The sequence below is a fragment of the Amborella trichopoda genome, chromosome 4 (genome assembly GCF_054954075.1).
Source record: "Amborella trichopoda isolate Santa Cruz 75 chromosome 4, AtrichopodaSantaCruz75HAP2 v2.0, whole genome shotgun sequence".
NCBI classification, from domain to species: domain Eukaryota; kingdom Viridiplantae; phylum Streptophyta; class Magnoliopsida; order Amborellales; family Amborellaceae; genus Amborella; species Amborella trichopoda.
Window position 1 is genome coordinate 52,927,950 of NC_142339.1, and position 27,422 is coordinate 52,955,371.

General features: G+C 34.2%; 1 protein-coding gene and 1 long non-coding RNA gene across 2 annotated transcripts; both read left to right on the forward strand.

Moving 5' to 3' along the window:
• Positions 1 to 865: 865 nt before the first annotated feature.
• Positions 866 to 5,260, forward strand: LOC18422077 (uncharacterized). The gene is made up of 3 exons (XR_016054781.1): positions 866 to 1,363; positions 4,027 to 4,389; positions 4,482 to 5,260. It is a non-coding gene; the product is annotated as an uncharacterized LOC18422077 (long non-coding RNA).
• Positions 5,261 to 23,776: 18,516 nt separating this feature from the next.
• Positions 23,777 to 27,002, forward strand: LOC18422345 (putative peroxygenase 4). The gene is made up of 6 exons (XM_006826836.4): positions 23,777 to 23,879; positions 24,004 to 24,087; positions 24,203 to 24,288; positions 24,590 to 24,684; positions 24,803 to 24,928; positions 26,632 to 27,002. Exons 1-6 carry the CDS (start codon positions 23,804 to 23,806, stop codon positions 26,777 to 26,779), a joined length of 615 nt encoding a protein of 204 aa, XP_006826899.1. The 5' UTR covers positions 23,777 to 23,803; the 3' UTR covers positions 26,780 to 27,002.
• The last annotated feature ends 420 nt before the right edge of the window (positions 27,003 to 27,422 follow it).

Below are 27,422 nucleotides of genomic sequence, written 5' to 3' on the forward strand. Positions count from 1 at the left end.
TATTTTATATAAATATAAATATTATATAATAAAATAAATAAAAAATACAATATTATGTTATACAAATATATATATATATATATAATATTATTTTATGTATATTATATAATAAAAATAAAGATTCATAAAATAATTCACTATGTAATATATCTTATATAATACAAATATATATCAATAAAATAAATATATAATACACTATATTATATTTTACATTATGTTATATATGATATATGTATATATTTTACTGTATAATATATAATATAATTTTTTGTATATAATAAAATATATATTAGTAGACTAAATATAAAATACAATGTATAATATACTATATTATTTTATATAAATATATATTATATAGTAAAATAAATAAAAAATACATTATCATGTTATATATATATATATTATACATTCATGTAATATAATATATTTCATTATACAATATATATTATATATTATAAAATAAAATAAACATAAAATGCACTATATTATATATTATACTATGTTATATGTATAATATAAAAAATATATATTTATATATTATATATTTATGTAATATAAGATACTTTCATATATATATATATTAAAAATAAATATTAAATTATATTTTATATTATAGTATGTTATAAATATTAGATATTTATATTTAAATTATTATCAATAGAAATATAAATATAAGATATTTACCATATATCCTAGGAGTTATCAAACACAAAAACTATGAACTTCTTAACTTCTCAGGAAGGTTATCGAACGCAGAAATCATAAACTTTTCAAGTAACTTCTAATTTATAATTTTTTAAAAACTTCCAATTTACAGTTCATGAACTTGCTTCCGGTTATAAAACAGGGTGTTAGCTGATAGGAAGTTAGAAGAGGAAAAATGAAGTTCACCTATTACCCTTCAAGTTCTGTGTTTGATAAAAGAAAAGGAGCTTCAGATGAGAACTCCACACTACTGTTTGTCCTCCTTTTATCCTGTGTAAAAAAAGTTCCGATCCAAATGTCGCAACTTGAAATAAGAAGTTAGGTTTTGGACTTCACCCCCCGAAATAAGAAATTAAGCTTCGCTTCAGCCCCAGGATAACCCTAGCCCTCTTCGTTCCCATCTTCGCCGCTGAGCACCATGTTGCCATCTTCGCTGCTGAGTACCCTCTCTTCGCAGGACGACCCCTCTGAGCACCCTCTCTTCACCGCTGAGCACCCTAAAGCAGCATTCTCTCTACCTGAACTCAAAACTCTCTTATTGGTTGGTACAAGAAGGAGCACTCAACACTCTACTCTTCTCACCTCATTCACGCTCGGTCAAAAGCTTCCTGCCGCAACAACATCCAGCCCTCATCTCTTTTCTTCCCTTCCATTTCAGGTAGGCTTCTCCTTCTTTATTTTTATCTAGCGATTTGGTGGTTTTCTTTATTTTTTGTTTGGTTATTGTTTTCTTTTGAATTTCTATCCATAGAGCTGTAACCAGCAGCCACCATTGACTGTTCTACAGTAAAACCCTAACCCTAAATCAACGTTCTCTCTCTCCCTGAACTCAAAACTCTCTGTTGTGAGTTTCAAATCAGTCCCAAATCCCAAACTCTCACTCCCTCTCTCTCTCTCTCTATATATATATATATTTCTCTCACCGACCATCAAACCGCCAAATCAGACCTTTAATCAGGTACTTGTTTGTTCTCTCTCTTTCTCTCTCTCTCTCTCTCTCTCTCTCCACACGGTATTTTTTTGTTCCCGAATTTTTAGTTTTGTTTCATGTTTTGGTGTTTTTTGTTGTTACTTGTTTTTTTTTTTTCATTTTCCATCTGTTTTTCTTTTCTGGGTATTGTTTTTATGCCGAATGTGAATTTGGGTTTACTATATATTAGTTAATTTGCAACAATCAGGTATTCCCTAGTTTGCATTATGCTCTGTCGTGATGCTTTTTTTCCTCTGTTGGAAATAAATTATAATTTTGATCAAAGTCACAAACTAGTTCTTATGAAATGCTGGGTTTATGATTTTTTGTTTTTTTTTGTCTCAAATTTCGTATTTTTTTTTGCTTTTGATTTATGTCTCTACTACATGTTGCTATGATGCTTTTGGTTGTTTCTTTTTTTTTCTTTTAGTGCATTTTGACGTCCGTTTTTTTTGTAAAAGTTGAATTGGGGTTACAATATATGAGTTAATTATTATCCCTTTTATAAGTGCCTCTTTTGTTGTGTAACAATATGGTTTAGATGAAAATTAAGATTTATTTTATTTTGTCCATTTTATGGGGTGATTCTTTGTAATATATATTGGTTGTTATGTGGAATGGTTCCCACTTTCTAGCTTTGTGTATGTGTTTTTGTTGATAGTTGAAATCTGTGAATGTATCAATTGGATCATGTATTAAAAGTTTAAAATTTGTTTTATTCAATAAAGTCTCTGCTAATGGTGATTGTAATGAGTATATAGTACCTTGTTTTGTATCTAAAGTACATATTTGTTGGGTTTTTGTGTTTTTTGAAGTTTTGGTTAAATTCCGGCCTTTTATTTTGGGTTTTTTACCATTTTCAGACTGTTGTTTTATCACAGTCGGAGTTTATGTCGTCTTTAGTGCGTAGATCCTGACCATTTGAATGATATTAGGGATTATTTGGTTGTTTAATGCAGTTGGGATTCTGTTGGGTTTTTTGGGGCATTTTCACTTGAGAGTAGTTTTTCAACTCTTTTTATCATACAATTCTAATTTGGTAAAGTTTTCATACAACCCATATAAGCCACTTTTTTTTTTTATAAACAAAACAAAAATCAGTATCATGTTAAAGTATTATTTTAACTAAAAAAAAAAAAAGTTCTATGGCTGGTTTTAAAAATAGCAAATAATAATTATTGGTCTGTAATAGTCCACAAAGAATCAATTAAAAACATTTGATTCAAATTTACATGTAAATTTTGATTTTTCAGTAGATAATTTCTCATCTTAGGAGTTGAGGGATCTTAGGCTTTATAATTCTATGGTGAACTCTCCTCATCTACGCATGTTTCTTTAATAAGAAAAATTTTCATGTATTTTCCCTTGAGCAGCAACCTTTTTTATTCTATTGAATAGTGTCTTTTTCCTTGTGCATATCAATAATTGTACATGCCAACTATAGGTATTTTTGTTTGATTTGGTTTAAAGAAATTTCGTCATCCCCAAAATTTCATGAATGTGAGTCCAACATTGAAAGTGTGAAATCGAGGATAAGTTTTCGCGAGTGCTTTATAATACAATATTTAATGTCAATCTCTATCCTTAAGTGGTTTTAATTGTCACTGTTGGGTTGAGGTTAAATGTGGTTAACTTGTAGTCGACTTCTTTGAACATTATATTGGTTTTTTTATTTGCTTCCTGCCCTCCATTGGATTTTCATTTTCCTTTGATGTTGATACTATGAGTTTGTTAAGGTTTTGGTCCAATTTTCATATCTTTGCTAGTAAAGACTCTAGAGAATTGGTTAAAAATCGTCTGAGTTGACCTCTGAACTTGACAAAGTTGATTTGGATTGGGTGGTCTTGGCCAAGTATGGATCTTTTATGTTAATTTTTTTAGGCTCATGGAATCTTATAAAACCTTGTAGGATCATATACCAAGTTGACTCAGCTTGATAGCAAGCGTTGACTCATGTAAACAAGAAATGCATGAATTATTAACATTATCCTTTTTTTCACTAAATGGTTTCATTTGTTCCAAATAATTATTTTAAATTGCTTTACTAATTTTTTTTGAAATTGCTTTGTTATAGAACTATGATGTGGGTTCATGATATCTGATATTTTTTTTTTATGATACATAGCTATGATGTGGGTTTGTTTATATCTTTTTATGCAAAGAAGAAAAGCATGAATTACCAACTTTTTCATTTTCTTCACTCGATAGTTTTATTTGTTCTAAGTATTTATTGAAATTGCGTTGCTATTTTTTTTTAAATTGCTTTGATATACAGCTATGATGTGGGTTCATGAAATCTGATTTTTTTTTTTTTTGAAATTGCTTTGCAATGGATGTATGGTGTTCAATAGGATGGACCAATACACATCATCCAGCACGGCAAATGAGAATATGGGAGGGAAGAGATCCATCCAATGGGCACAGTTAGAAGATGATTACTTTATTGAACTAATGGAGAAGGACACAAGGGCTACGGGGCAGGGGGGTGGGGGGTGGGGGAGGGTTTAGAAAAAGGTGCATGGAAATGTATGGTGGATGCCATGACAAATAAATATGGGTCAAGAAACAATGAAAGTAGGTTGAAAAGCAAACATAAGTTCTTTAGGACCATGTACTTTGATATCAAGAAACCTATGAATGTATTCGGTTTCGGATGGGATGATTGTAGGAGGATAGTAACCGCCGAGGTTGTTGTTTGGAATGACTTCCTAGCGGTATGTAATTATTCATTTGCATGACTTTTAAAATGTTGATTATGTTTCAATATGAATATCACTAAACATAAATTATGGTCTTTTATATGCAGGAGAATGAATGGGCAAACAAATACCAAAACAAGACTTTGCCCGAGTATTCGATGCTGAGTAAAATCTATGAGGGTGGAACGACAGATGGGACATTCAAATCTATTGGGGGTGGCATCAGAATTGAGCCATCAGGGCCCAACATTACATTATCTGGTGACCCCCCATTAGAAGTCCAGGATGAATCTAGCTCATCCTCATCTGATGAGCTAGTATTATCTGGATAAAAAAGACGACGTCCCATACTTCGATACGAGCACATCGCCGATCAAAGCAACCCGCCCTCATTGAGTCCATGTCTTTAGCCATGACAGAGATGGCCCAGGGCTTTAAGACGCTGGCATGTGACAATCCTCCAGTAGAGTCCAAGGCTAAGAGAGATGCCTATAAAATTGTTGAAGGCATGTGGAAAGCCGGCGAAGTTGGCGGTAATGTCCTTTTAACGACTGCAAGGATCTTCCAAGATTCTACAAAGGCAGAGATGTTACTAAACTTGGAGGATCCAAGGATACAAAAGACTTACTTAGATGACGAGATGAAACACCCCCAATAGAGTTCTAATTGAATATGTTTAATTTTAACATCAAAGGCTGTTAGTTTCATTTGTAAGTGGATGATCATTTTAAAGTCAAATATTGCTTCATGGTTTGCTTTACAGATGATGATTTCTTTCATTTGTGATGGTTTTGTTTTATGGATGATGAAAGAGGAGACTTCTTTCATTTGTATGTGGATAATGTCTTTCATTTTAAGGTCAAAGATTGCTTCATGGTTTGTTTTATGGATGATAGCTTCTTTCATTTGTATGTGGATGGTTTCTTTCATTTTAATGTCAATATCGTTTCATGGTTTGCTTTATTGTTGTGGATGGCTTTTTTCATTTGTAGTTATGGATCCCCAGCAGCGTTGGTTGGTGGTAATATTATGTGTTGCATATGCAACGTGTTGCATTCCATATTGGTATATCATTACTTAAACAAGGAGGCGTGCTCATACTTCAAATTTTATTAGGACCAATTATGTCCAATACTTGCTGTCAGGGCACCCTTGTAAGTGCTTTGACAAGTTATGTATGGAGAAAAGTACTTTTATCCGTTTATGTAATTTGTTAAAGGAGAGAACAAACATTACAAATACAAGATATTTGACAATTGATGAACAAGTAGCCATACTCTTAAGCGCTGTCATACACGATCAGCGGAATAGGGTTGTCCAGGAACGGTTCCAACATTCAGGGCAAACCATAAGTTACTTCTTTAATAGAGTTTTAAAAGCGATCTTAGAATTGGAACATTTGTTCCGGCAACCATCAAACAATTAAACACCTGTCTGCATTGCTGGTGATACACTACGCTTTTACTGATATTTCAAAGTATGCGAGTATCAAGTATTCTATATTGTCCTTCTCACATCCATATCTTACTAATATATAAATAATGGTGATTTGTTTGTCTTAATAGGATTGTGTCGGAGTTATTGATGGGACTCATATCCCTGCTCGAGTTCGTAGTCGATTGCATAATCGTTTTCAAAACACAAAAGGTTTTTTGAGCTAGAATGTTATGGTTGCGGTTGGTTTCAACATACGCTTCCATTATGTACTTGCCGGTTGGGAAGGATCTGCATCAGATTCTAAAGTCCTATATGATGTAATTAGTAATGGACGCAGTAGTCTTGCAGTGCCTAAAGGTAACTCCACTACATTATTTTTTGTTGCTTCTGTTTGTATAATATTTGGTAGTGTAATATCTGTCTTTATAATATACTCATTGCACAAACATGGAATAGGAAAATACTACATTGTAGATGGTGGCTATCCTATTATGCATGGTTTTATAGGACCATATTGAAGAGTCCATTACCACCTAACGAATTTAGTTAAAGCCCACGGGCTCCTCAAAATCACAAAGAGTTATTTAAAAAACGACATTCCATGCTTAGAAATGTGGTGGAGAGGACATTTGGGCTTCGGAAGGCCATATTTCCAGTAATCAGGAATCAAATGCATTATCCTATACGAACACAGGTTGATGTAGTTATTGCAAGTATAATATTGTACAACTACATCATGATGACACGAGGAGCCGATAGTAGAAGATAGCTGCGTTTTCGAAGGAGGGTTGAGAGTGAATTGGTAATTGACGGAGATGATGGTTTCTCGCAATTTACTTAAGGACAAGCTGACCATGATGATAGTGTTAGTTTGCAAGATGCCATAGCGACGCAGTTGTGGGAGTCCTACTTAAGTCACTAGAAGTTATCTGACCCATTTTTTATGTTGAAATAACACTATACATCTTTTTCTTGCAAACTATATTTGTGTTGAACTGACCTTTTATTGATTTTCAATTATGTATGTTCAAACTATGACATGTTATTGTTGAACTGCTATGTTCATTCAATTGCATTTTTAATTATGTATGTTTAACCTATTAAGGGACAAACAACAATGTTGGTTTATTGTTGAATGACTTATATTTTTTAGGTTGGGATTAGATGGATCAGTGGTGAATGTAAGTAGTGCTCAAGTTATTACAGGTGATTGTTGAATGGGCTGATTTCCATCTGGTTGTATTGTGCATGTATGTTTGAATGAGTTGATTTCTTAGTGGTTGCATTTTAATTATGTATGTTTAACTATTACAGGTTATTGTTGAATGACGTATATTTTTGAATTGTGAATGACATATATGATGTGGCTTGAGATATGGATGCGTCAATGGTGAATATAAGTAGTGCTTAAGTTATTACAAGTGGTTGTTGAATGGGCTGAATTCTTAGTGCTTGTATTGTGCTTGTGTGTTTGAATGAGTTGATTTTTTAGTGGTTGCATTTTCAATTATGTATGTTCAAAATTGGGCGGCTGGATGGTAGGGGGAGGATGAAACTTCTATGATGTAGGGAAAGTACAAAAACTTTTCCCCCAAGTTATTACAGAAAAATAATATTGCACTTTACTTTCAATTAATATTGTATTCCAAAACATAATATTCTACAAATTAATAAAAAAATAATAATATCTATGTCTCAATTTTAACATTTACATCTTGCCTATTACTAAGCTAATACAATACAGATACCCGATTCTTCTTTAACTTCCTAAGAGGTTATAAAACACATAAACCAGGAACTTCTGAACTTCATAGGAGGTTATCAAACACAGAAACCAGGAACTTCTTAACTTCCCAGAAGGTTATCAAATACAGAAACCAGGGACTTCTTAACTTCCCATGGATGTTATCAAACACAGAAACTATGAATTTCTTCAGGAACTACATAGTTATCATTTTTCAGTAACTTCCAATTTCCAGTTCATGTTCTTGATTCTAGTTATCAAACATGCACATAGAGAGAAAAAAACTTTTTATGGAGAGAAATACCATGGATGTGCCTCATGTAGATTGAGAAGTTGGATTCTTGTGGAGAAGCGGTTCTCATGAAGATTGATTTTAGGTGGTTTCCAGTGTCAAGGACTCCTCTTAGAGAGAAGAGAGCTTCATATAACGAGAAACACCATGAATGTACTTCATGTAGATTGAGAGGGGATGGGTTAATGTAGAGAAACGGTTCCCATGAAGATTTTGAGTGGTTTCCCTTTTTAGTGAGATAAAATAAAATGTCTCTTCTTGGACAATGGTCTGGTTGTAGAATAGAAATGGGTCAGAGATGGGTTTCTTCGAACTGTGGTTTAGCTTTTAGTTGTGGAACATAGATGGGTTAGAGATGAGTATATTTCTGGACAGTTGTTTAACTGTGGAATAGAGATGATAAATCGGTGGGTTGTGTTAATCAGGAGAATCGGTTTAAAAGGGCTTACTCAACTTGGTTTTGTCGAGAGTTAGAGAGGCAATTCTATATCCCAAAAATTTTGATGTAACTTTGATTGATATAGTGGATTTGAGTTTGCTGTGACCATGTACATATCCCTCTTATCTTTGATGTGACTTTCATTGGTATAGTAGATCTTTGATGTGACTTTCATTGATATATAATGGATCTTTGATGTAACTTTCATTGGTATAGGGGATTTGCTGTGCCTATGGATATAGTCCTCTTGAGGTGAACCACGTAAATCTTTTTGTTGTTGTGATGTGAACACATAAATCTTTGTGTTGGAGGTGTATAAATCTTTGTGTTGGAGGTGTACCACGTAAATCTTTATGTTTTTGTGTGTGTATTTCATGCTTTATTTTTCATATTATAGCTCGTGCTCTCTCTTATTTTTTATTTTTATTTTTTTTATAGTTGGATACGTATACTATCTTGGTAGGATCCAACTTTTGTGATATTTGTTTCTGCATTTAAAAAGATTTTTAAATCTTAACTAACGATTAGTGTTCGTAAAATCGAACTGGAACGGTTAACCGGACATGCGCCTGGAAGTAGTTTAACCGGCCTAACCAGTAAACCGGCCGATTCCACCGCTCTAACTGGGCAAGTCCTACGCGGTAAAAAAAGTGTTGAAAAAAATTTAAAAAAAATACAAAAAAAAAATCTACTAAAATATGAAAATGATATAAAGAATGATTAAAACAAAACACATTCAAATGAACTTTAAAATTAATGAAAAAATGGGTTTTAACCCATTTTATATTTTCCAAGTGCTATTTTTAAATTTTTTTAAAAAAGATGAAAAAATATAAAAGTGAGTATTAATGATCAAAATGATTTTTAATGTTTACCATAAGGTAAAGAATATTTAAAAATACATTACAAATCAAATTCGTTATTTTTGTGAATTTATATATATTTTTTTAAATATTTGTTTAAAAACATCGATTGATCATCTTAATCGGTCCAAACCAAACCGTGGATCTAATTTGGAAGTAAGCGGTTAAGAACGGACGATTTTGCAAACAATGCTATCGAATCGATTGTAAAACGCTTTATCACGCCTAGAGAGCTTCCGACTGACGCTAGCATTATTTATGACGCTCCATTTAACGCCTCAAAACACGCACCTCGAGAAACCTTACGCTTTCGTTAAGACGCCCCATGTTACGCCTCGAAACCCCCACCCCTCTTTATACAGGGGAACAAACTGCAGTCCAGATCATGTTGTTGGTGAAAATAGGCAGAACGCTGGTCGGGCTCACAGCAATCATCGGGGCCGTTGCTTAATGGAGCAACCTTCCAACAAGGATATTTGTAGGTTTCAGATGTTTTGTTCAACATTTAATCAGTGGAAGAGAGAGGAGAGACATATTCCATCATTATTTTTTGCGCTTCCAGAGAGAAAGCGATCCATCACAATTTTGCAAAGATATCTCGACATCAAAAACTTATGGGCTCATGGTACGGGTCGGGTCCAGATCTTAAACCAACATCCTGGTTACGATACGCGTCTGCAGCATTCTGGAACCGTCGGGTCCGATTCTATCACGTGCTATTCGGGTCCAGGTCTAGGTCCAACAGGACCAGATATATCTGACCCGTTGTCACCCCTACTGGTGGGGGGTTCACCATGAGAGGTGGACGTCAGCCTTTACGTGCATTTTGCTTGTGAGCCGCCACTTGAAAATCGATCAACTCCAAGCATCATGTCAATTTTAATGAGAAATAAAACTATTAAGAGACCGTTAAAAAGAAGTTTATTTTAACTTTTCCCTACTTTGATAGGTTTCTAAGACGCAGACATTGCTTAAGTGTAATACGAGTATTGTATTTTAGTGCCTCTTTTCCCAATTTCTAGCTATGAATAGTTTGTCCCACTAAATTATTCTGCACCTGACACCTAAACTAAATATATAGAAGGTCACTCCTTTATTTTATTACGATGGAAGAAGTGCTTTCAAGTTTAAATAACAGGTTGGTAGTCATGTTAAATTACGTAACATATTCAAAAGGTTCAAAATTCGCTTGGGTTTTCCTCGTAGAAAACATAGTGCCATGGATGTATTGGGTGCCAAAGTAGCGCTTTTCTACAAGAAAGTAAGATAAATTAAAACCAAGTGGGTGTTGTGTCCACAACTTAATCTTTGATTGTAGCTCTTAGGGATTTTGTCAACAACAAATTATTTGGGAAATCATATTAACGCAATCATTGTAACTGCATGGAAGAAAAGCATAATGAAAATTTTATTTTTATATATAAATATTTAATTTATTTATGTTAAATTAAATAAAAAAAGTCGGAAGTATTTTTCCGAATCAGCTGAAACACCAAATTACTTCATTTTTCTCACTAAATTGAAAAACACTTCGAAGGAAATATAACAACATTGAGTGTTATAAATTTAATCTTTTTTTTTAGAATATTTTCTTGGTATTGAATTCATTTGCTAAAATTTTTCTCACCAAATTGAAGAACACTTCGAAGAAAATATAACAACATTGAGTGTTATATATTTAATCTTTTTTTTTAGAATATTTTCTTGGTATTGAATTTATTTGCTAAAATTCATTATTATACTGCTTGATCAAAGCATCAAAAGTCTACGAAATTCTAACAAAAGCTATCTTATGCTTTTAACACTAAAGTAGCTTGCTCATCCGTTCTTCATTACTTGTTTGCAAACATTCGAAATGAAACTTCCGGGGATGATGTGGCACAATTGTCCTATTCTAAAGTTGTAAACATGCGAGCTTTCATTATTAATAAAAAACGGCTAGAGACCCTTCTCTTCCACTGACTTACTCAAAAAAAAATCTTCCATGCTAAATAGAATATGCATGATAATCTTTGTTCTTAATTGCACCATTTTTTTTTATGTCTAAATTATACTTCTTTAATGGTGAATTTAGAATTTTTTACCTTTATTTGTTCAAACATGACTTTTGAGAATAAATAGCTCACATATTTAAGGAAGAGGACCATTCAAAAGTTAATTTGGAATTAAAAAAATGACGTTTTGAATCATTTTTAAATTTTAAAAATAAGTTAAATTTCAAATATTTCTTTAAAGTTTCAAACAAGTTATTGTTAATATCTATAAGCCTATTTTGTGGTAAAAAATTTCGAAATAGGAAATAATAACTTCATCATTAGAGTAGTTAATGTAGCGTAGAATAACCCTTCAATACAGCGTTTTAAAAATCGCCGAGTCGAACCGGACTCGCCCGGTTCGACTCGGAATTCACGAAAATGGACCGGATCGGTTTAAAAAAAGGGAATCGTCCGGCTCTAGAGAGAACCGGACGATTCCGCACAGTGACTCGCCGATTCACTGTGCGGAATCGGCGAGTCCGTGAAGAACACGGGTTGCACAGTGTTCTTCACGGGATTCTTTGAAATTTGTCATTTTTTGATCATTTTTCTTGTTTTTTTTGGCATGTGATCTGATTTCAGGCTGTAAACAGCTTTATTCAGCTTTTTCAAGGATTAAATGGTGGAAAAATTGGTTGTTTTTGGATCACGAAAAAATCGGGGTTTAGGGTTTCCGCCTTTTCTGAAATTTCATGCCAAATAGGGCATGAATCTTTCAAAATTTGTAGGCATTTTGATCTTAAAGCTGTGAATCAAAACCTTTTGTTACTAATTTGTGATAATCGTTGAGAAAAACAGAGTTTTTTGGAGATTGAAGGCTTCGGTTCACAAAAACAGGTAAGAACTTTGGGTTTTTTCTTTTTTCCGCCATTTGATTTATTTCACGGCATATTTTGAACAAAATGAGTTCAATAATTAGGGTTTTTAATCTTTATTGTGTCTAGTATGATTTAAAATTTTTAATTTTACGTAATCTGGTCAATTACAACAAGAAATTTGATATGAACAGTGAGATGTCTGCGGAACCAAATTCCGCTGTTTTTTTTTTTTTTTTCCGCCTTTTGATTTTGTTTTCATGATATATTAGAAATAATGTGTTAAAAATTTAGGTTTTGATTCCTTATATTGTTGTTTATCAGAAAATATACTCAATTGGATGTAATTTATTCACTTAGAGGTGAATTTTTGAGTTAAAATCGCTTATGTAAAACGACTATGTGAAGAACAATATTTTTTTTTTTTTTTTTTCTTTTTTTTTTGTGGCCCATGATAGAATTTTTTGTAATCCATGATCGAATTTTTTGTAATCCATGATCGAAATCTTTGTTTTTTTTTCTTGTAATGCATGATCGAATTTTATTTTTTATTTTTTATTTTTGTAACCCATGATAGAATTTTTTGTAATCCAGGATCGAATGTTTTGTAATCCATGATCGAAATGTTTGTTTTTTTTTGTAATCCATGATCGAATTTTTTGTTTTTTGTTTTTTATGTAACCCATGATAGAGTTTTTTGTAATCTATGATTGAATTTTTTGTTATCCATGATGTAATTGTTTTTTTCTTTTTTTGTAATCCATGATCGAATTTTTTGTTTTTTTTTGTTTTTTTTTTTTGTAATCCATGATCGAATTTTATGTAATCCATGATCGAATTTTTTGTAATCCATGATAGAATTTTCTGTAATCCATGATCGACTTTTTTGTAATCCATGATCGAAATGTTTGTTTTTTTTACTTGTAATCCATGATCGAATTTTTTGTAATCCATGATCGAAATGTTTGTTTTTTTTACTTGTAATCCATGATCGAATTGTTTTTTTCTGTTCTTGTAATCCATGATCGAATTTTTTGTTTTTTTATGTTTTTTTTTTTTTTGTAATCCATGATCGAATTTTATGTAATCCATGATCGAATTTTATGTAATCCATGATCGAATTTTTTGTAATCCATGATCGAATTTTTAGAAAATTTGTGACTTTTTTTTTTTAATCCATGATCGAACTTTTTGAAAATTTGTTAATTTTTTTTTTTAATCCATGATCGAATTTTTTGAAAATTTGCTGTACTTTTTTTTTTTTATTTCTTTTTATCCATGATCGAATTTTTTGAAAAATGATGATTTTTCGAAAAGATGTGAAAATCGTGATAAAGTTTTGATTATCATGATGTATTAAACCCAATTTTTAATTTTTATTGTTTGAGTTTGCTGTAATTTTTTTTTTTTTTTTTCCATGATCGAATTTTTTGAAAAATGATGATTTTCCGAAAAGATGTGAAAATCGTGACAAGGTTTTAATTATCATGAGGTATTAAACCATATTTTAAATTTTTATTGTTAAAGTTTTTTTTGAAAAAATTGTATGTTGATGGATTATTTATGCAAAAAAATGCATGTTATTATATTTTCAATACAAAACTGTATTTTTTTTATCTGTTGTTCATGGATTTTTTAGTTGGAATGACTGATGTTAGCCGTCTCTTTGAAGAATTGTTTTTATTATTAATTTTTTAATACAAAAAATGTATGTTCTTGATAATTGAGTTGTAGCCATGTTTGGAGCTTGCATTTTGTTTTATTCTAAATGTTTGTAATTGATATGTACGAAAATATTATATTCAAAAAAGGTATTTTGCAATAACAAATAACAACGAATATGACTACATGAACTACCGCAACATATTATCACTACATATGGTGATTATTTTTCTTTTTGAACTGTCAGGTTAATTTAAACTTTTTACATCTTAAAACAGTTGAATCATGTCAAGATCTACAGAAGACCCTGCATGACAACATGGGGTCAGACTTGATCCCAACAAGAAAGACAAAATTATTTGTAATTACTGTCAAAGAGTGATAAGTAGTGGGGTACATAGGTTCAAGCAACACTTGGCAGGGGTTAAGGGAGAAGTTTCTGCATGCACTAGTGTCCCTAGTAATGTAAAAAAACAGATGGTGGCAATTCTTAATGCTAGCAAAGGTAAAAAAATTGCCAAACATAGGATGAATGAGGAGATAGCTAGTTTATATACACCATTAAGCAGGAATGATATAGAAAAATAATATAATTATGACCTAGAAGAGCAATATAATAATGAGCTGGACATGGCCACAATATTGAGTTTACATGAACAATATCAGAGGGAATGTGGGTTTAGAATACCTGGTGGATCTAGCTCAGACATGCATGGTGGGCCTAGCTCCGATATGCATGGTGGGCCTAGTTCAGATATGCATGGCGGGTCCAGCTCGAGCATGTATGGCGGGCCCAGCTCAAATATGTATGGAGGGGTTGGTGGCAATATGTATCAAGGAGAATCAGTTGTTGAAGAAATTGTTTCTAAGTTACCTAGGAGTGCCAGTATTGCAGGTCATGGTCGTAAAGACCCATTTCTCTCAAAGCCTAAGTCACAACAGATGACCCTAAAAGGCATGGTTAAAGGTACAAGAAACATGTTAGGGAGATATGTTGGTAAATGGTTCTACGATAAAGGGATTCCCTTTGATGCAGCCAATGGCCCATATTTTCCACCTATGGTTAGTGCAATCCAGAGAGCCGGGCTCGGGGTAAAACCCCCGACGGCATATGAGCTCAGTGGGCCAATATTAAATGAAGAGGTAGAGGAAGTTAAAAAGTGGATTGAAGAATATAAACAGAGTTGGCCAAGGACAGGAATTACTCTCATGAGTGATGGTTGGTTGAATAAAGTTAGCAAAAAGGAGTTTTTAAACTTCTTGGCCTATTCCCCAAAAGGCACAGCTTTTTTGTCTAGCAAAGACGTATCAGGGACGAAGAAGGATGCAAACTTCTACGTACGACTATATGATCAGATAGTGGAGGAGGTGGGAGATAAGCATGTAGTCCAGTTTATTACGGACAATACGTGTGCATGTGTTTCTGCGGGCAGCAAGTTGATGGATAAGAGGAAGCATCTAGTATGGACCCCGTGTGCTGCACACAGCATCGATCTTATGTTAGAGGAAATCGGTGAGATCAAAATTGTGAAGGAGACTCTAGATGAAGCAAGGTTGGTGTCGAGATTTATATACAACCACTCTAAAATATTATTTCTGTTTAGAGAACACTCTAAGAAAAAAGTGATAATCAGGCCTGCCATAACCCGCTTTGCGACCGATTACTTAGCTGTGGACTCCATTCGACAATCTGAAGGTGCATTAAAGAGATTGTTTACTTGTGAAGAGTGGTTAAATGACCGCCTCTCGAAGTCCAGCACCGGTATAAAAGTGGACAACATAATCTCAAATAGGCTGTTCTGGTCTCGATGTTCCAGTGTTGTAGAGGCCACTGCCCCTTTGGTCACGGTGTTAAGAATGGTGGATGCTGATAAGAAAGCTACCATGGGTATCCGTTATGAAGGTATTGAGAGGGCGAAATCAGCTATTAGGGATAAGTGTAATTTTGCTAGCAAAGTGATCGAGATTATAGAAAAGAGGTGGAACACCAAATTCGGACGTCCAATTCATTATGCTGGTAAATATATGTTTATATCATTACAATGTTTCAGTTTAAATCATTTTTTTATGAAATTGTAAATGACATTTTTCTACCTATATATTTTTTAGGTTACTATTTCAACCCAAAATTTTTCTATTTGACACCTGAACAACCTCACAAGATTATGGAAGGGGTCAGATACATTATTGCAAGGTTGGAGAGAAGCCATCGAAACCAAGTAGCAGCAATACAAGAGGTATTATTTAATGTTTGGGTAAGAACTTCATTGAGTTGTTATATTTGTGAGGAATAATGCACTAAAACGTAATATATTTGTTTTAGCTTGCTATGTATAGGGATGCTATAGGATCCTTCGGAACTAGACTTGCCAGAAATTCTCGAACTGTGATGGATCCAGGTTATTCCCTCGCTAATATTTTGTTTATTCATATATTTAATCTTATGAATTGTTCTTGCCCTTACAATGCTTTTTACATTTTAATCCAGCAGAATGGTGGGAGATATATGGTACTGATGCACCTCACCTAAAGAGGATAGCAATCAAGGTGCTGTCCCAGACATGTTCTGCTACTGGCTGTGAGCGCAACTGGAGTACGTTCCAATGGTTGCACACTACTAGGAGAAATCGACTCGCTTTTGAGAAGCTTCATAAACTAGTCTACGTTCATTATAATTTAAACCTCAGAGAGCGACAAATAAGAAGGAAGCTTGAAGACTATGGGCCGATAAACTTAGACACAATATTTGTCACAGACACAGCAGACCGATGGGTAGTAGAAGAGGAGGAGCCAGTGTTGCATAAGAGAGCGTTCCTTGAGGCTATCGGTGATGAAGATATTGAAGAAAGTGATGAGCGGCATGAAAGAGGAAGCAGCCAGCCAATGTATCCACAATATGTCGGTGATATTGCACCTAATGAGGGAGAGTGGGAAGGGGGTCTAAGAGAAAATGAGAGAGATGATGATTCTGAGGCCACCCTATCCCAGTCATATTATTCACATATCGAGTCCCAACAGCAACAGTGTAGGGATGAACACGACAGTGCAGGTGAGCATGAAGGATGGACAAGCTTCGGGGATTTTGGATTGGGAACACAACAAAAACTAACACTCAGGGATTTGGGAATAGTCAGACGCCCGCTAATATCGATGATTCGTTTTTAGATCGAATCAATGAATTGTCAAACGAATTCAATCAATGGCACCAGCGTGACCAAGAAGAACAACAACGTCGTCTATCATTTTATTTTTAGATCGTATGTTACTAATTTTATGCTTTATTGTAGTCCATGTATGTTGATATACTTATTCCATGATAATTCTATGTTTATCCTTTTGTGTGATGTAAATTAAATGTTGAATGGCGGTTCATGTAGGGAAAGAACATATCAATATTCGCATATTCATTCAAAAACATGAAAATTCTTAATGGAGTACCCTCATTTTTTATTGAATTCCTAAAAAAAAATATTTATAATGAATTTTAATAATTTTTTCGAATTTTTTTGAAGCTTTATTCTGAACGATTCACCCGATTCCCGATCCGGATCGCCGATTCGCCGATCCGGATCGGTTTTTGGAAAGCCCGATCCGGGTCACCGATCCGGTTTTTAAACCATTGCTTCAATAAATGCCCTTTACCATTATGTAACTGTGACTCTCTTCTATGATTTGTTGTTAGGGCTAGCAAAATGCCGCGCTTAGGCCAGGTCAGCTTTTGCCTAAGCAATCCTTAGGTCCCTGGAGGCCCGGCCATGGTCCTTAGAAACTTAGGTTGGCCCGGTTGGTCGATTGATTCCTTTGTAAAAAGGAATATAACGGGAAAGGTCCTGGATGGGTTGCCCACCTCTGGCAGCTTTGGTTGTAGTCATACAATAGCACTCGTACTTCCACATTATTAGTTGTGGTCAGAAATTATAGAGAAGGTCGGTCAACATGTTTGTTTTTTTTTCCAAAATTGCTGTTCTGTCCGAGGATGGAATTCTCGGTCCGAATTTTAAATTTTATTTTATTTTTTTAGTTTTTTGTTAATAGAGTAGTACCCCAAGCTTTAGGGTAGTACCCTACTAATGGGAAAAAAAAAGATTAAAATTTGGTCTGCGGATGTCCTCGGATCAAGAGACAATTTTGAAAAAAAATTAAAAAGGTGGGTTGACCGACGTTTTTTATCATTTTCATATATAAATGAAGCATTTCGTATTTTTAAATTTTTTTTACCGTATGTAAATCGCTCTAGTCCCTTGTAAGACCTCCTATACCTACATCTCTTGGATTTCCTCACAAGCTAATGAAAGTTGATTTACAACACTTCTTCAATCTGGGGAATCCATGTGTTTGTTCATGATATCATCTTGCCAATGCCCTCAAAACTCTTTCTTACTGAAACCCAATCCGTAGTAGCCACCAATATCCTACTTTTGAAACCACCTTCTATTCCTTCTCTTCCAAATCTGCCCTGATTGTGTAGTTTTAATGCATTTCTATAAGAATTTGCCTTTCTTGAGTAACATAGGTGTGTGGAGATGATCATATTTATGATGTGTGTTATTTGGTAGAGGCATTTATAGGTTTATTAGCTGCATGGCTCACTTTCAAACTTTTCTAGCAAACTCACAATGCAGAAAAAGATGGTTGATGGTCAATGTTTTCTTCATCAGCTTTACACAATCTCCAAATGCTTTGAATAATCTTCCCTCTCCTCTTAATTGTGTATAGCTTTACACACTTCTATATCAATTTTGTAAGGCAATGGAAATATTGCAACTAGGCTTTTCTATTTCCTTAAAACTGTTATATTTTTTTGGAGACTGAAATTAGGTTTGTGGTTGTTTGGTCTTTTGGTTTTATTAATTATCTTGGGGTATTTATGTCATTTTTATTTAAGAAAATTGAGGGCTAGAGTTAGAAATTTAATTCTTGAGATGATGAAGGACCATGGTTTAAGGTTTTTTCTCCATAGTATAGAGGTGTTAGACAAGGAAAAAATAGAGAAGACGATGTGTCTGGTGAAAAGACTTTTTTGGGATGGACTCCTTTGCATGCCCTAGAGAAAGGGCCAAGTCTCGCAACTCTAGAGTAGATTCCCTTGCAGGATTCGAGAGAGAGCACAATCTCATACCATTTTTATTTTTTGTTTTGTTTTATTTATTTTTCTTCTCCCTCTTTCTTACATCCAATAATATTGGAGTGTCAAAAGCGTCATTTATCACAACGCCACAAGAGACTACCTTTGAATTTGAGGATATGCTACCATAGATCATGGTGATTGCAAATCAACAAATGAAAGAGAGTATAAATCATGCTATGGAAGATTTTTGAGTTAGGTATTCAACGTAGTACAATATCAATCACCAAGAAGGGGGTGCTTAATGCCTAGTAGATTTTTTTTTTGAAAGACATCTAGAAATTTTATTGATCAAGAGAAAGAAATTACATTATAGGAAATAGTAAGAGATGCCAGAGAGACACCACCCTTAGCTAAGGCATCAACAATACCATTAGCTTCTCTCCAAACATGGGTGAAAGAAACAGAGATCAAAGAGGTAACATCTAAAATCTTCAACCATAAGGAACGAAATTCCCATGGGATCCGCTGTTCCTTTCAACACCACTGGATCACGTTTAGGGAGTCTCCTTCAACCAAACACGTGGAGCCCAAATTCTGCGTAATAAAAATCTCCATCCCCTTCAACACAACATATATTTCCGCTAAGTTAGCAGTTGCCACACCAATAGGACCCGCCATAGGACAGAAGGATATTACAAGAGGAATCTCGAAAGACCCCACCAAACCCAGCAGGGCTTAGGTTTCCAAAGGAACTCCCATCCAAATTCGGCTTAATACAGCCCAAAGGTGGATGAGCCCATAGACCTTTCGACTTACATCTGTGTATACCAAGGGAAAACAAATTGGGGAGATTCACTATGACATCAACATTAGAGATACCTCAACCTTCCTTAGTCATTGAAAGACCTGACCAAATAGACAATTTAATTAGGTGGATCAGTTTGTCAAAAGGCAAAGCAACCCCTTTCAAAAGTTCTCATATTTCGTTCCTTCCATACCTCCCATAGGGTCATTCCTTTAGCTATTTTCCAAAGCATACTACCCACTTTAGGCAAGAATGAAGGAGAGAATTGATGGACAAGGTTAAATACATTTTGTGGAAGAACAAAAGAAACACCAACCAAGCCCAGTAACCAGTGCCATAGTCTAGAAGTGAAGGGGCAATGGAGCAATAAATGGTTAACCGACTCCCCATGTTGCTTACAAAGTAAGCAAATATTTGGCAGAATTTTTCCCCTCTTGAGGAGATTATCAACAGTTAAGATTTTATTTTGGGATGCCAACCAAACAAAAACTTGGACTTTATGTGGAATCAGTCATTTTCATACTTGGATAATAAAAGGAGAAGACCCATCTCCTCCGGTCATGGAAGAACAATTTGTAACAAAATTTTATTGAAAAAACACCATCATTTTTAATTTTCCAAACGAACATATCCTCAACATCTTTTGCAACATAGACTTTATCCAGCAATTCCAACAATGCACACCATTGTGATAATATTACATTATTCAGCCGTCTGTAAATAAGATGTAAATTCCTAGAATTCCTATGGCCTATCCTCTCAACTGCATCATAAATTAAAATATCTTGGTTTGACACCACCCGGAACAGGTCAGGGAACGTCACTTTAAGAGGACAATCCCCTAACCATTTGTGAGGCCAAAATATAGTCTGTCTTCCACTACCAATCTTCCACCTAAAATAATTAGAGATCATAGGTCTGTAATTAAAAATAGCTCTCCACACATAAGAAATTTTGCTATTTGTTCCACCACTAGGCCAAACACCATAGCCCTCCGACCCATATTTGGCCACCAAAGTTTGACACCACAGGTGATCCTTTAGCTGAAAGCTTCTCCACCACCATTTACACAAGAGGACAAGATTGAAGTTTCTCAAACTACGGATTCCAAAACCTCCTTCACGCTTGGGTGTACACACTCTATCCCAATTAAAAAGATGGAACTTTCTGTTTCCTTCATGAGATCCCCATAAAAAATCTCTCATCATTCTCTCAATCTTTTTAGCAACCAAGGGTGGAATTTCAACAACAGACATATGGTATATAGGAAGATTGGCTAGGGATGATCTTAGTAAAGTGACCCTACCCCCCAAGGATAGGTAATTATACTTCCACAGATCAAGTTTAAGTTGCACCCTCTCTATCACCTTATCCCAAACAACAATAGGGAATTTTGAATCCGAAATTGGTAACCCCAGGTAAGTAATGAGAAAGGATTCAACTTTGCATCCCATCACTAAAGCCAAATTCTGAACTAACGTCCCAAAACACTTAATTCCTACCAGAGAAGATTTATGAAAGTTCACCTTGATCCCCAACACAACTTCACATATTTCTAGAAATCTTGCGACATTTCGTAACTGTTCTTCATCCGCATCACAGAAGATAATAGTATCGTCCGCATATTATAAATGTGAAACAATAACATTAGAATTCGCAATTTGAAAGCCCCTAAAATTGCCCAAATTTTCAACCCTGGTCAGCATGAGGCTGAAGCATTCAGCATAGATGGTGAATAAGAAATAAGAGAGAGGGTCGCCTTGCCAAAGGCCTCTAGAAGCATTTAAAAAACCAACATGACTGCCCTTAAAAAGCACAGAGAAATGAGCCGTAGAGAGGCAGCCAAATATCATACTAAGAATCAAACGAGCTCCAAGATCAAGTTTGAGGACTGGTCCCATACACAACAAGCAAATTTTAATGCAAGAACAATGATATGTGAGTGCTTGCTTAATTATTTAATTATTATCTATTTAAAAATCTTATGAGAAGGATGGGTTGAATAATCTTGAGGTCAAGTTTCTCTCAACCCAAAGATAATGATGTAGTTAGGGTTTTATTTATTTCCATTGTTTTGGAATATTGAAATTAGGTTTAGATTTTTATTACATTTTGCAATATCTCAAAAAATAAAGGCAATGATCCCCTTCCATACTGTCGATTGCTTTGAACATGAGGTTAAACTTTGAATAAAAAAGCCTCCTTAATTCTCTCCATATATTTATTGACAATACCCTTCCATAAGTGGTTTAGCTCCAAAGACATCGCCACCACCATTTTGTTAATAACACCTCGTTCGTCAGTTTAAAGCACGTAGTGCCTAAAATACCTAGTCCCTCTGGGCCACACACTATATCCCAATTAACCAAATCATACTTACTTTTTTCTTCATAGACTCCTATAGGATTCTTCTCATCATAATATAAACACTAATTATTTGCATACAGGCCATGAACAAGAGCATGTAATGTCCAGGTGAATTGGATCGTGTGGACTTTTATCAATGTATTCTTGCTTCAATGAGAGATGTCTTACGCTTAAGCTTCCTTTGAAATTTTTTGACAACCGGTTCCCATGTTGACATTGGAAGCCTACTTGGTTCTAAAGGGACGCCAAGTTATCTTACTGGGAGGTAGTCCACTCCACAACAAACCAATTTGCCAAAAGAGTCACTTCCTCCTTGTCACAAGCAATGCCAATAAGCTGTAATTTTCCAAATAGATCCCAAGTCCTACATTCACCTCAAAATATCGTTAAAGAAACCACAAGTTTATTTAATAGAAAAAGTTTATATAAGGTTGCAACACTTTTTTTGATCTTTTATATATAAGTTTTCAACCTTAAAATGTAGAATTAAGGTGCACCTCAAAAATCCATTATAAATAGTTGTTTTGATGTTGGAAAACCATGTCATTGATCATCTCGACATCAAGAGATATGAATATGAAAAAAATAAAGATTTTGAGACCTAAAAATTGTGTATCTTGCAACACATTATCTAGACCATCCATTTTCAAGATTTTCCAAGGTTTATAGATCTACTTGATTTGAACAATTTTTGAAGTTTACAATTAGAGATGAAGATAGTTTTTCAAGCCATCCTAAGAATTTTTGACACTAAAATTATATTTATGATAAAATTTAAAGGTGCATCTTAATTAAATTGTTTAAAGTTGCAACCTTATGCCTTTATTTTATTATCAAAAGATAATGGCAAGTTTATTTTTGGCTCGTTGCAAAGCAACTAAGAAGGCCCTTCATTTACCATATGCCACCAAGGTGAAAAGGACATGGAGGAGAAGGGGTCCCTCGTCTGATACCCTTCCGATGAGTCGAAGAAATTCCATTAACGAGAATAGGAAAATAGATGAAAGAAAGGCAATCATTATCCATTGTCCCATCATGCATCAAACCGTGTACGGCTCTTTAATTTTCAATAAACTCCCCTTCCCCAATCAACTTTATCAAAGCTTTTTCAAAATCAAAATTTACTCGTTATAGAATTTTGTTTTTGTAATATGCTTGGGGTGACATACTCTAAGCAGTGCGCATAACGGATAAGACTTTGACAAAGAATATGAGGGGCTCAAGAAAACCCAAAAATGGCGGTCATCAATGAAATTCTTGAAAGAAAAGACGAATAAGATTTCACAATACTTTGAATGTACCCTGTGGAATGTCCCAATACATTGTGGACAGTAAAAATTCTTTCTTTTGCACACGGATTCTTGTGCCTTTCATACATCAAAGTCTGTACTCCACCATCCATAACTCTGATTAAGATAATGACTTTGGTTACGTTAATTAAAAATACTTTAGTCAAGAACAACAGACGGTCTCCATCAAAGCCCTCCACGGCACTGTTTTCCAAAAAAATGCAAGTTAAACCCGGGTTTTTCCATTTGGATTGATTGATATTGGTGGGAGCTCGACGGCTTCAAGTTTTGAATCAATAAGGGCCACGTAATTAATTTAATCTTTAATAAAACTAACTAATCCAATTTTTAATAAAACTGATCGGTTCTATAAAAAAAATACACGTCTCCACCTCACCAATCCAACCTTTGGGTAGCTTAAATCAGACCGGGAGCATTTAAATTACAAGACGCATCAAGAATCAGGAATACGCGTCCACCCCACGTGACAAGCACATTGGCAGGTGTTACCCTTCTTTTTCTCGCGATTTTTATTTGCCGTATTATTGCTATATATAACCCACAGTAGTACATACTTCATTGAAAGGAAACAGGTGATATTCTATATTTTCCATGGCTTCTTTCTCTAAAAATCCATACCTTCAAACTTCTGGCCCTAGGGATCCTGGCAAAGAAGCGCATGAACCAGGTGATCCTTATTATTTTCTTTTTCTTTCTTATATAGAATTACCATTTACTAAGTGTTACAATCTCTGTTGTGTTCTTTTTTGGAAATTGGTTTATTCATCTTCTTCCTTTTTTTTTTTTTAAAGAGGAAATGAGTGCTCTGCAAAAGCATGTCGGCTTCTTCGACAGGAATAACGATGGCATCGTTTATCCATGGGAGACTTTAAAAGGTTCAATTATTATAATAGTGAGATCTATTACATATAAATAATTCCATAACATATGTTTTATTAGGAGTAAATAAATTTTTTTTTGTTGGTATTTCCTGTTTATTGGTTGCTGTAGGGTTTCGTGCGATCGGGGCTGGCCTGCTTCTGTCTTCAGTGAGCGCTTTATTCATCAATGGTGGTCTCAGTTACAAAACCCTTCCTGTAACTCTCTCTCTCTCTCTGTCCTTTTGGGTAATTAGGGTTCCCCTCTCTCTCTTTCTCTCTTCTCCCCAATCTTTTGAGTAAGTTCTCTCTCTCTTCCTCTCTCACACCACCTTCTTCGGAATTTTCATTTTTATATCCATTTCTTCAGATAATGGATTGGATTTCTGTTTCTTTTCTGGGAGATTTTCATCAATGATTGAAATTTTGGTTATATTTGGACTTCTTGTTTGAAAATGATGAAATTCGGAATAGAGAGAATGTGAATAATGAGTGAGTATTTCTTTTCTTTGGAAATTAGGGAAAAATTCCATCTCCTCTGCTTCCAATCTACATCAAGAACATACACAAGGGCAAGCATCCGAGCGACTCTGGTGTCTACGATAAAGAGGGAAGGTCAGTTTATAACCGTTGATTTCAGGTCCCTTCCTCTTTATGGCCGTTGATTGGATCTTTCCTTTCGTTTTTGAGTTTTGACGTTCACATTGACGCCTATTGTTTGTTTAATGAGAAGATTCGTGGAGTCAAAATTCGAGGAAATTTTCAGAAAATATGCCTTGACGCACCCTGACGCCTTGACATACGACGAGCTCGGAGCCATGCTCAAGGGAAACCGCGAACCCAACGATACTGCTGGATGGTAGTGTTCCTCCTCTCTTTTTTTTTTTTTTTTTTGTCCATTTGGGATTAACTCATCTCGAAAATTACAACTCAACCATTGGAAAAAGTTTATATGATCATCTCGACGTGAATATTTTTAGTTATAAAAACAATTAAGATTCCAAGCTCTAAAAATAGTGTACACTATATCAACTATGCATTTCACTTTAAAAATAAGATTTCACAGTTCCACAAGGTAAGTATCATTTTTCAAATTTCATGTATCATTCTCGGTGTTGAAAATTGATTTTAGAGTGATCATGGAGATTTATGTTCTCGAAAGTACTTTCCAGACAATGATTTAAGATGAGGTTTTGTTTTGTTTTAAAAAATCCTTGTCCTTATGGAAACTTCATCTTTTTTTTTTTTCGATGTTTTTGTTTCCATGAGTGTGCTAAACGTAGAGAATGGGAATTGAGCTTGAGTGGTTAGTAGTTGATGTTATCAATTTATATCTCAAGTTCCATTCCTACCGGAAAAAACTATCTACAAAAAAAAAAAGTATAATAACAAGTTCGATTCCTACCACTGATCTCCCCAAAAAAAAATTTATACGACTTTGTAGAAGGTGTATATTGTGCAGACATTGAGCACATCACTCTTTTTTATTTCAATTTTTTTGTATTATGGAATTTAAAGGGATGATATTTTCTTATAAAACCATTTAAGGGATGATATTTTCACACCGTAGGGCTGGGACCCTTAACAACCATAGGCATTTTTGTTTTGTAATGTGCCCTACTTAAGTTGTCTAGCCAAATTAACCATATCCGTTTTATTGGGAAAATCGAACCGAGTCATGAGTATTTTTGTTATTTGGCATTGTCACGTTTCAATTTTGAATAATCCCATGTATTTTTATGTTGGTTGATGCCATTTAAGTGGTTATCAAAATGCCCATATTGTTCAGGTTCTTCTCAGGATTTGACCCTAACTTGAGAATTTTGCGCAAAATATTCTTTAGAAGGCACAGCCAGCCTTGGTAAAAAGTATTTTCCTTGCATAATAATGATTTTGTAACATAATTCTTAGCTCTTTAACGATATGTTTATGAAAAATTAATTTATGTATCATGGGTCTCCATCCTACAATCCTAGGACCAATGTCCATCAAAATGATGGACATTGGGACCCCCCTTGAGATAGATGTCACCCCTTGGGTGGTTCTCTTTCTCATCATCCCCACCATTAAAGGAATCAGTAAGGACCGAATGACTATGGTTTTGACTTTTAGACCTCAAGAATATCATGTATTTTTTAATAATTGATACTTACCATGCATGGGTTGTAACGTATGAGACTAGCTTTGTTACAAGCAAAAAATACTAATGGCTATTCAATTTTAAATTAGTTTGCATAAAATTTGAAGAAGCTGTTTTTTTGAACTTTAGACCTAGTAAATAGATGTACCAAATAAATCGTTTACATTTTCTATATGTTACAACTTAAATGTAGCAATCTTATGTTTTTCATGTCTCTTTTTTATTTATTGGGAATTAAAAACCTTCTAAATCCCGATTGGGAAGTAGAAATCCTATCCCCAGGATTTTCAAAACTCAAGATTTGCTTTCTTTCAATGTTTAGAACTCATCAAATTGGAAGTTGAATATTTAAGATTCTTGATTTTTGCCGCCCTCACAAAAAATACAAGAAAACAATGCTTATTAGGATTTCGATTTTGCAGGATTGCTGCCCAAACCGAATGGAAAACATTGTATAACTTGTGCAAGGATGAGAGGGGTCTTCTTCCTAAAGAAACCATAAGAAGTGTTTATGATGGCGGCCTTTTCCATCGCATGGAGAAGCAGAGAGCATCCAAAGTTAAAAAATGAAAAAAGAAACAAAGAGAAACTTTTTTAAGGAACCTGCTTCTTGCTTCATTACGCTTCTTATTTATTGTTTCTTGACGTTGCCGTTTCTCCACTACACGTTTATACGATTCCATTCCATATTCGTTGCTTGTTAAGTTGTTCATGTGTTGGCATGGAATGTATGTGATTTGATGCAAAGTCAGTGTGGATTTCTATAATTTATGGAATTATTTTGATTTGTAAAGATCTACATTTTACGTTTTTTATTTTAGGTGGCGTTTGTATAGAGCTGAGGCTCTAAATGATCACAATAAAATGCACCTTCAAATAGTCTCGAGAAATATGGTTTCAATACTAAAAATCTTTGTGATAGCTTTAAAATATATTTTTATTTTTAATTATAGAATTTAAATCTTAAAAAATAGTATAGATGGAGTAAATCTATGAAAACTTAAAGTTTGATGGTCAAAAAATGCATTACAAGATGTTCTATTTTCAAAACTTGAACTCATGTTTATGCATCTTGATGTAGGGATGATCAATTTGAAGATATTTGAGCATCAAAACAACATCTTCTAGTTAATAATGATTATGACATCATAGTACAAAAAGTAATTGGTCTTATTGTAGATATTTTCAATTTAAAATGATATATTTTAAATTT

Bases quoted from the DNA above. Each gene is read 5' to 3' on its own strand.
- LOC18422345 (XM_006826836.4), top strand. From the start codon at position 23,804: ATGGCTTCTTTCTCTAAAAATCCATACCTTCAAACTTCTGGCCCTAGG. The intron at 24,289-24,589 runs GTAACTCTCTCT...TTTGGAAATTAG, and splicing joins TCAGTTACAAAACCCTTCCT to GGAAAAATTCCATCTCCTCT. The intron at 24,685-24,802 runs GTCAGTTTATAA...TTTAATGAGAAG, and splicing joins GTCTACGATAAAGAGGGAAG to ATTCGTGGAGTCAAAATTCG.